Source organism: Chaetodon auriga, chromosome 18 (assembly GCF_051107435.1).
Source record: "Chaetodon auriga isolate fChaAug3 chromosome 18, fChaAug3.hap1, whole genome shotgun sequence".
NCBI classification, from domain to species: Eukaryota; Metazoa; Chordata; class Actinopteri; order Chaetodontiformes; family Chaetodontidae; genus Chaetodon; species Chaetodon auriga.
This window is the reverse complement of record NC_135091.1, coordinates 4,436,445-4,446,770: the sequence shown is the minus strand read 5'-3', so window position 1 is coordinate 4,446,770 and position 10,326 is coordinate 4,436,445. Positions and strand designations below refer to the sequence as shown.

At 47.0% G+C, this 10,326-nt stretch overlaps 1 protein-coding gene across 7 annotated transcripts in view; it reads left to right on the top strand.

Moving 5' to 3' along the window:
* Positions 1-2,524: 2,524 nt before the first annotated feature.
* The window catches only part of dnmt3aa (DNA (cytosine-5-)-methyltransferase 3 alpha a), a 47,449-nt gene continuing 39,647 nt past the window's right edge, over positions 2,525-10,326 (top strand). For 5 of the 7 annotated variants that reach the window (XM_076756733.1, XM_076756727.1, XM_076756731.1 and 2 more), the window contains exons 1-2: positions 2,539-2,678; positions 6,842-7,063. In XM_076756733.1, the coding sequence (XP_076612848.1) occupies positions 6,995-7,063 (69 nt within the window). In that variant the 5' untranslated portion in view covers positions 2,539-2,678; positions 6,842-6,994. Of the gene's footprint in view, positions 2,679-6,841; positions 7,064-10,326 lie in introns of those variants that run through there. The other 2 variants (XM_076756730.1, XM_076756725.1) reach the window with 2 other exon arrangements.

The following is a 10,326-nucleotide window of genomic DNA, read 5'->3' as shown; positions in this document are numbered from 1 at the left end:
TTCATTCAGTCGTTGACAGAGAATTAATCGCCAGTGATTCTGATTGTTAACTACACGTCATCCAAGTCATCCAGTGAGGAAAATTCTGCTGGTTGTTAAAAAGGAGGATTTGCTGGTTTTCGCTGTTTCAGACAAAATAAGCCTTTTAAAGCCATCAAGTTTGGTGTTTTTTTTACTGTTTTATGGACTAAAAAGCTTTGCACTGAGTCCAAACTTTACATTGTGAGTTCATGGAGAACACCACTCATCCATCTGCTCGTACTGTTCAGAGTGCTGCGACGCCTCGCTCTGCTCGTACTACATTTTCCGCTTTCCCTCTCTTTCGTAGAACGCCATGTCCGCCGCAGAGCAGGTTTCGACGTGCTGCGGCAGGCTTCAGCTTCACCTGCTGAGGGACCCGAGGAGAAAGGGGGTAGATTAGAAGAGAGCCGCCCGCCAAACGAGAGGAGGGTAAATCCTCTCCATTCACGCGTGGGTTGGAGGAAGGTGGAGACAGGTAACCAAGAGAAAACACGACCGAAAAAAACACCTTTGTGCATCGACAGCAGCTGTTTGGAAAACTGTCTGTAACCCAAGAAAAACTCATTTTACATCATGTTTTAATCATGAGATGATTTAAACGATCCACAAATGATGTTCCTTTTCTCAAACCAGAGCTTTTTGCTTTGTTAAAACTAGAATCTTTTACCTTTCCAGGCCTCTAAAAATCCACTCAAATGAGAAAAAAAGCTCTTGAAGCTCAGACAAGGGGAGCAGATATGGGTTCAATTTAAAGGCTCACCTGACTCTGACCTGTGAAAGAAAAGCAGAAGATCCGACGGTTCAGGCTGCGACACACTGACCGTGTTGGCTGATGATGAGCTCGGCCGGATGTTAACCAGGGTCAGAGCGAGCAGCCGGGCTCTCTGCATGTGTTTCTGCACATTTATGAATAAAACACACCTTCACATTTTCAAAGCTTGGGGGCAGAGTTAACCCTCATGTTCAGCGTTTGCCCTGCAGCAAAAGGGAGCAATCTTTGTGCGTTCTGTGTGTTTTAGTTAGTTTACAGCGACTCAATTAAGCTTATTTCATGACACGTGAGTGCGAGATGATTGTCTCTGCAACATGAGGTAATGTTTGTGTGATTCGAGTACATACTGGGGATACTTTTAGTGGTACGTGCAGTTCCAACAAGTCAATGAGTACACAGCGGTCGTGTAACTCACTCAGCTCCAGACTGAGTCAGCGCACAGAGGAGAAATCTTCCATCTCTGAGGGGAATATCAGTGAAAGCGAAACGCGAAATACGTCCTTTAAAGTGTTAAATCCCACATTTGTGTCTGTCAGTCACACACTCGCCGGTCGGGCTCGTGGAAGCAGCCAGAAATGATTTTTGAGCTCTTCATCATCTGTGACACCAGCAGTTCTTGGCTGCGTGACAGACGATTGGCTCTCAGGTTTGTCTCTGCAGAAAAAGACGACGGGAGACACTTTGACTGGTTTCCTGTGTTCGGTCTGCGGCCGAGGGACACGTTACATGAGCTGTCGCAAGTCCTCCACGTCGACCAGGGCTTCCTCAACTGTGAGCGATGCACTTAAAACACACTTAAACTTGTTAGCTTAGCAACAATAAGGCTACAGACAACCCATAATGCAACACTCTCTGCAACCCCAAATGTCCTATCACACCATCTAATATTCAGGCAAGATAAAACTATGAATCTCACACCATAGAAATTAAATAGTGATAGACAACAAAGAACAAAGGAGAAACGTAGAAAAGACCAAAAGACAATAAAAAGGCATAAAGAGTAAAAATACACGATCTAAATGTACATTAACTATAACAGAGTATAAGAATACTGTTGGTGTATTGAATTGCACGAGTCAGATGTGGATAATAAATAGTGTTTTGTACAATTACACAGTAAAAAGTAGATATAACACAGTAAAAATATATGTAATATTGCACAATATATTTACACATATGCTAAGGAAATGAGGTTTATGATGTTTTTCCGTTTTTTTTTCCATTCATGCTCACAATCAACCAATCAATCAAACGGTTACTCAAGACACAAAGTGATGCTACGCTCTTAAAGTAAATGCAGCGTCACGTTTCACGGTACAGGCTGAACGTGCCCATGAAAACCGTCTTCCCTGACTCAGCAGTTTCTCATGATAACGTCTCTGAAGCTGCTCTGAGGAGTTTCTCATGTTTCCGTTCAGTCGTCGCGCGCCTGTCACGCTGCTCAACCGGAACTCGTCCTAAAGTTGGGTTCAACCGAGGTTTACTTCTCGGAAGACGCTGTGAGTTTATTCAAGTCTGCACACTTCTACACCTGTCCTCATCTGCCCGCGTGCGTGCACGTGCGCGCGAGGGTGAACGTGCGTGTGCGTCTGTGCTGTCGGTGGTTGTAGACTTTAGGACCCGGCGGAAACCTTGTCTCCGGTGCGGCAGCCTCTGCGGCTCGTGAGAGAGCGAGCAGGCCGGTTAGAGAGAGAGAGAGAGAGAGGGGGAGAGAGAGAGAGAGAGGCAGGCGGGGGAGCGCGAGCCAGCAGCGGAGAGAGAAGACCCGGTAGAGCGCGAGGAGGGAGAGAGAGAGAGAGTGAGAGAGAGAGAGAGACCGAGAGTGAACGAGAGGAGAGAGAGCGACGACCATCAGGGTCCGTGTGCCTGAGGGACGGACGACACGGTAAATATAAACATTACATTTTGGCTCGTGGACGCACGCCGGCAGCCGTTAAGTTAAGCTACAGTCATCTCCTAAAGTCATGGCTCGCGCGCTCCGGAGTCCAACCGTTGGTTCCGTTTTAGCGGATGATGTGCGCGTGAAGACGGAGCGGTTCGCACACGGGGCGAGTGAACTTGGTGAGTTCTTTTGTGCGGCGGGAGGAAAATCACGGCAACCGGACGACCGTTATGTGACGGCCGTGTGTTAAACGTCGTCCGGTGCGGCGCACGGCCCATCGCTCCGCTCCCCGGACACCAGCAGGTAACGTTAAACCGGAGCGCACCGTCCTCTTCGCGCACCAGATGCAGACAGACACATCAGCGCGCGGAACCGTCGCCTCCGCGGAGAGCGAGCCGGCGGGCGCGCGCCTGCCGAGGTTACTGAGTGCATTCGGTCTGAAACGCGCCCCCGTGTGTGTTTTTTACCTGACCCAGTAAAGCTTATCGTCGCTACACACTCAGACACGTGTCTCTCACCGGCTGCCCGCCCCGCACACACCCCCGCCGGGATTATACGCCATTTAAGAGAGGCCGTCCGGTAAAGGCCGCGTGAGGTCGCTCCCAATATTAATTGTCATAAAGCTGGGTTCTGCCAAGCTAGCAAGCAATAAGACACTTCCGGCTTAGGCAGTAAAAATAAAAGCACTATTGGCGAACGTTTCGCTGAGGTAATATCAAAAATGTTTTAAGCAGTTTGATCACATGTTCATTGTAAAAGTGACGTTTCACGAGTTGTAAATCTATACCTTCAATGAAAATTCTATTAGTGAAAGATTTAATTTGTATTTGAGCCTGAAACATGAGCCTGATTCATCATCATTAGTTTTATCATTATTTTCTTAATAAAATAATATATTGATTTATAAAATGTCAGAAAATAATGAACCACAGGTGTCAAAATTTTCCATGTTCCAACGTGACATCTTAACATGTCTTCTTTCATCTGACTGTAAGTCTTAAACCCCAAGGAGTCCAATTTGTTCTTGTGGAAGACTTAAAAATAAAATGGCTTAATCAATTGATCATTACCAAATATTTGTTTATTGATTTCCTGTCAATCAAATAATCTATAACCTACATTTAGGATACTGAGGTCATGCCCTCTGTGTTTTTTCTGGGAGTCTGTGGGTTTTCACAACTTTCTGGAGTTAACGTCATACAGTTAACACAACAAACACACGGTGGGTATTTTTAGACTTAAATTACACCATTTAAAGACCAACAATGAATCAATAAAGGATCCAGTATTTCCCCATTAGGATCTCATTCTGGCCAGCGTGGAGAAGGTTTTGAAACAGACAGTCAAAAAATATATCTGAATAAGCACAAACACGACAAATGTGTGCAATAGAAACACTTAATTGTTGATGTCTGGTCAAAATTTACTTGGGGTGTGAGTTAGGACATGATGTGTTGGGAGAATTGGACTCATGACCTCAGATGACCTTTTTATTTCTAAGTCCCGGACGCTTGGATTTCTATGAAAATGGAAAACGAGCTTGAAAATGCTGAAAGTTTGGCATTTCAGATGAAAAACAGGATTCACCTGCCTTTAAGAGTGCGTTACTTTGTTCACCTGTGTGTCTGCCTCCATGTTAAAGTTAGGCTCTGACTGCCTTTTAGTTCAGCAATCTCTCATCTGTCAGTAAGAAATACTTTACTGATCACCAGAGGAGGTATTTCTCATGATACACCAGCACAAAAGACAGAGTTAGAGGAAAGGAAACAGATCTAAAGAAAAACAGTTCATGCTTTCATACTGAATATTTTATGCTTTTATTGTGAAGACAAATCGCCTACTTCCCTGTCTCTTCCCTGCCTAACTCTGTGTACGCTGACATACCTCTGAAGCTTTTTCTCTGCGCAACCATTTCTCCTCCCACCAGTCCAGGCTTCTCCTTGGGCCTTTGACTCTGGTCTAATTTAAACCACTGCTGCATGAAGACTTCAACAGTTTCAATCAGTGTGTATAGACTTGCTATAGGAGTGTGAGGTGTGTGGGTGACCTAAATACGCAGGGCTTGGAGGAGCTGGTTGGCCTGGAGCCTGGAGCTTGTGCAGGGAGCCCCCGGGGGTGTGGGGTGGATACCGTACACCCATTTCTGCAAAGTTTCCACCCTTGTCTTTCCGCTGGTAACCCTGGCCGGCTGCCTGTTGTCTTAGTAGGTGATGTAAGGCCACAGCGTGAGGAGTGACATACTGTACAATGCATCTCGAGGAAAGCCAGACATATTGGCTGCGCTCACACTGTGCTCAAATCCGAATCACTCCCGAGATCCAGTTCTCCTTTAGCCACATGCAAACACTGCAGCTGAGGCTCCCTTTGTGCACAGGTTGCCATCAGTATCCCACACCAGTCTGAACAAATCGCACCCCTGAACCGACTCGTCAACAAAGACCTCACGCCCGACATGCTCGTGCAGAAGTGGAGCGCAGGCTGCTTTGACTCATACCGTCGTGTGTGGTGTAATTCGTAGGCTGATGTGCAGCTGAGCCGATGGGCGATGGAAAATAAATAATTTTTAATGACATAGTCCCAAAATCACAACTCTAGAATAGGTAAAGTGGCAGGTGTGCGTCAAAACCTCACAGCAGGACGCCTCAGACAAAGATGTGCTCAACAGTTTAAACCTGCCTGGGAACATGCACCAATACAGAGCAGTATAAAGTGAAATCCTTCAGACCTTAAGACAGGAAGTTAGCCTGTGCTGTTTCAGCTGATGCTGTGCTCACATGCTGCAGATGGCTGAATGAAGGTACATTCAGGACAGTGTCCCACAGCAGAGTCACTGCTTGGTGTCAGTGTAATGCAGCTGCCACGTGAACCTAATGGATTCTTAGAGGTAACAGGACACTTCAACGATGAAAGAGGATGAGAGGAAGTGGTGTCAATAGAGCCCCTGAGCTAAATGTTGCCTCAAGGTCCCCGAGTTCCTTAATCCAGCCCCGCTCAGCTCCAGCACCTCCGCTTGATGCTGCACGACCAGATAATAACACTCACCAAACAAACTTTGAGGAAATTAGTTAATTAATGAGTCAATGAGCACAACTGCAGTGATACACTTTGTGGTTTCCTGATTTAGAAAATAACAGTCAAGACTTGAATGCATCTAGATTTTAGCGGCTGTTTTAAAAGCCGCTCACCTTTTTGGTGGTTTTTCCATCCAAACTCGGGCTCAGAGCAAAGTGTTTCGATTGGTCCAGGAAGTGAAGCGTCGGTGAAGCAACCGCTGAACTGCTCCTCAGCTTCTTCATCGGTCTGACACAGTGAACAGATACGAGCCTCGCAGCCACATATGGGCACATTTTGTTTGTCAGTCTGTCGTTGGTAAACGGCCTTTAAAAAAGAGCTTAAAAAACACGACTCGATCTTCACCAAATCAGGGTTTTACACTCAAAACTTCCTCAGCAGCCACAAGTCTGACCCCGCCCCCTCTTGACGATTGATTACGGATTGAATTTCTCTTGCACTTCTGTCACTCATTGACTTCCGTGCAGCAAATTAATCGTAATGAGGGTGATGACAAAAGAGCCAAGAGACGCGGCGCTATTAACAGATTCAGGAGCAAACATGACAGTGGCCAAATCAAGATTTAAAAAAAAAAAAAAAAAATAAAAAATCAGCTTCGGTGTGACTTTCCTCTGCTTACACCATCATTGAAAACCAGATCTGTGTCACGTTTGAGGGAAAAAATTAAGATTTTGGCCCCGTTTGTTGGAAGAAAGCAGCCATTCTGCCTAATGAAACGGGACAGTTTCATCCCGCCACATCAATCACACAGCGACGGCTGTGCACGCCGCCCTGATTCCAGCAGATTCCTCTGGGAACACCTGTGTGTGTGTGTGTGTGTGTGTGTGTGTGCGTGGATGCGTAAATGTGTGTGTTAACCTGTTACTGCACTGAAATAGAATATTTGTGGGGTCCCATCCATCAAACACTTCAAAAAGACGCGCCACGACCTCGGGGCTCCGTGTGCGAGCGCGAGAGCTGGACAGCCTGAGGACGGGAGGAGCAGCCAGATGTTAATCACACACTGACAGGGATTTCTCACTCACACCTGACAGACTCCCTCACTGTAAATCCACTCATGTCACGCCGTCTGCCTTTTGTCTTTCTTCTCCCAGGAGAGGGGGAGGACAGAGCGAGCGATCGTCCCGCAGACAGATTGAATGACGCCGCACCTGGTGCCTCTGAGGGCCTTTCCCATGTTTTGATTTGCTCCATTTTTTTTTTTTTTTTTACTTTCTGATCCTGGTTTCACCGAGCCGCCGCCTGCCATGCCGTCCAACAGCCCCGCTGCCGCCGAACCGCCCCAGACACCTGAGAACGACACCGCCAATGACGTGGTGAGACATCCATTAGCTTTTTGTCACTGCTGTTACTGATCTGAAATCAGCTGTTCCACAACGTAGAAAACACCCCAGCGAGTAGTCCTGCAGTCCAGTTCAAAGCTGTCGCCTCACATTAAAGCGTCCACACGACGGAAACATCAGCTGCTACAGGATGTAGGATCTGTGTAGGCGCATGTATGCGTGTCTGTGCGTGTCAGCTGCATCGAGCATATCTGGACGTGAACCTGTAAAAGCTTTCCCCAAATAGATTTTTATTCTTAACTGGCAGATCTCATGATCATTTTCAATGTGGGTTTTTTTTTCTGTTTTCATGCAGATCTAATGAATGAATTCACGGCTCCTTCTTCAAATATATCAGTTCGTTAAGTGATTATAATTTACTGTAATTGCGAGTGTTACAAAAGTGAAAGTGCTCATTCTGGTGATTGGTTCCAACCAATATACTGTCGAGTCATTTAAATGACGGCCGCACGTCAGTCAGATAAATGTTTACACATAAAACGTAGATTAGTTCCCTCTGTAAATATGGAAATGCCAATAAAGATAAGATAAGCATAAAATCAGCCTTTACTGCTGCCCACAGGGGAAATTCAGGCACAGAAATAAGTAAATAAATAGAGAAAGTGATGAAAAAGATAGAAAGCGGAAATAGTTCGGTGAAGAGCTCGAGCTGAAATAAGTCAAGCGCTTAAATAAATGCTTTCAGCTTTCCACCTGTGACCACTTGTACCGCCACCAGCTCAGCCACTCGTCCGCTCGCCGCCGTTGCTCCCGTCACTGCTCTGATCGCTGCTTCTATTATTATAAATATTAAATTACTACTACTGTTATTTTTGCAGCCACAGATATTATTACAACCACGGCCGCTTTTACTACAGCTATCATTAGCGCTACTACTTTGGCTTCTAAGCTCGCAGTTGAGAGCTTTTTTTAGCCAACACACACAGAAAATCTGGCAAGTGAGGCCTGCGTGTGTCTGTAATAATTAAACCTACAGTTATTTATTTACGTTCACTTTGGTCCTTTCTGCATTCCACACACTCGCCCGACCACATGCAGGTGAAACGAGCGCAGGCTTTCAAGCCTCAGACTCTCTCTCTCTCTTATTTTTTTTTTTCTCTACCCAAATGAGCTCGCGCAAAAACACACACATTAACACACAGTCAGACGTGCACAAGGTGAAAAATGGCTCCTTTCATTTGCGCCCCCAGAGCTCAGGGCAGCCCTCGTAAATCTGTGAGAAGTTTTGAAGTTGGTTCTGTGGCGCTGCTATATAAAGAGCCGTCTTACTCGCTTACTTCCACATTCACACGCTGGCAAAGAGCCAACGAGTACAAAGTTTCCCTTATAGAGTGCGCTGTGCTTTTTAACTTCCTGAGACTTAACTCGGTCAAAGAGTTAAAAAAAGAGAAAAGCCTGCAGAGAGATCCGAAATGCCTTTTGCTGCTGCCTCCGTCCACCTCACACAGAAAATACAACACTTAAATGTGTGTAAAGTTATGAATGAACGTCACCTCACAAGCTTACTGACCTTTATTTAAGCCTGTTTTTGTCTGATTTTTTATAGCTTGACTGTATCTTAAAGGTCCAGCTTGTAGGATTTGGGGTCCCCTATTGGCAGAAATGGATATAATACCCATAGTTATCATAGTTATGTTTTCATTGGTTTACAATCACCTGAGAGTCAGAATAGTTCCTAAAAATGAGCTTTTATATCTACACATCTGTCCATCTGCCCTGCTGCACCGCCATGTTTCTACAGTAGCCCATAAGGGACGGTGAGGCGAGGGGTTTTCCGCTGCCACTGACTCCCACACACCGGACCTTTAAGCCCCGCCCCCTTCCCTTCGAGCACCAATCGCAGCCGAGCGCGATCTCTGCCAACTTCGCCCGTCTTTCCGCTCCTTCCTCGGCTGCACACTGCTCACATTTACGTATACGCTGCAAACTTCAAAGACGGTTTGAAGTCCGTCAGAAGCTGCCTCGGGGACGTGTCACATCCTGACCGTGTGGACAGTGTTGTTCTCTCCCGTCTCCGAAGCCTTAAAGCCACAGTACGCTCGGAGCAGGCTCGTCCTCAGGTCTGAAGACTAAAGTGTTTAGAGGTGATAAAAAGCCGCCATCCAAACCTCCTCCAACCGCCTCCTGATCTCTCTTTGAGCGCTCTCAACCCAGCCGCTCAAACCCTGCCTCCCTGTACCTCAGCGGTCTCCAGGAAGCAGTGGCCGTGATCGTCAGATGGTTTGGAAATGGACGGAGCCCCTGATTGGAGGCTTCAGACGTTGTCAGGCCGTCATTGGACCAGCACTCTTAAAGCCTCTGAGGCCTTGATGGCTTGGCCACAAAGTCTCTGTGTATACAGTGAATACTATAAAACTGTGAGCTCTGACTGGGGAGACGATGTTTACTCCATCTCTAGAACACAAAGGCGTAGATGTTGCCATGTTGTTGACGTAGCTGCCAGCTGTGACCAGGTGAGAACACGGCGCCTGGGATTGGTCAGTTCTCGTGCACCAGCCCGTCCTCTGTCCTGTGAGTTATGTTCAAATGTGTGAAATGATCATTTTAGTGTAAGAGTGACATCTGCTGCTGATGCCTTTAAACGTGGTGAATGTGGACAAAGTGTCCGCTCCGTGGACCTCTTCATCAGTCGCCCTGGACCTCTTCATCAGTCACCCTGGACCTCTTCATCAGTCACCGACGAGGTGAGACGAGGACTCGACGCGAGATACAGAGAGGAAGACCAAGAGGAGGGAGGCGAGGAGGACGAGGAGAGAGACAGCGAGGAGGACGAGGAGCTGTCTGCTGCTGATGGGATCCTCCTCCGCCCGCCTGGTTTGCAGTCTGGTTGCTTAGCAACTGCGGTGGCCTAAAATAACCTGCCGGGGGACAGAAATAGACCAAAGACACATGGACAGATCGGACGGCGTGTGTGTCGCTGTGTTTGCGTGTGTTTTGAGGGGATTTAGTGGAGAGGTTTTCTGCCTGTGTCGGTTTGTGTCTCTTTCATTTGTCCTCATCTTTTGTCTCTTTGTCCGTCCACGTTTGAGGACGCCTGTGTCGGTTTGTGCTTCACTCAGTTGTCCTCGTCTTTTGTCTCTTTGTCCGTCCATGTTTGAGAACGCCTGTGTCCTTAAAATGTGTCCACGAGTGTGCGTCGTGACACAGGCATATGGACGCCGCACCAGGCAGACAGGCGCGGGGCCGTTACCCGCTCTAGCTGGTTGCTATGCCCATCGTCAGGGAAGTGACATCAC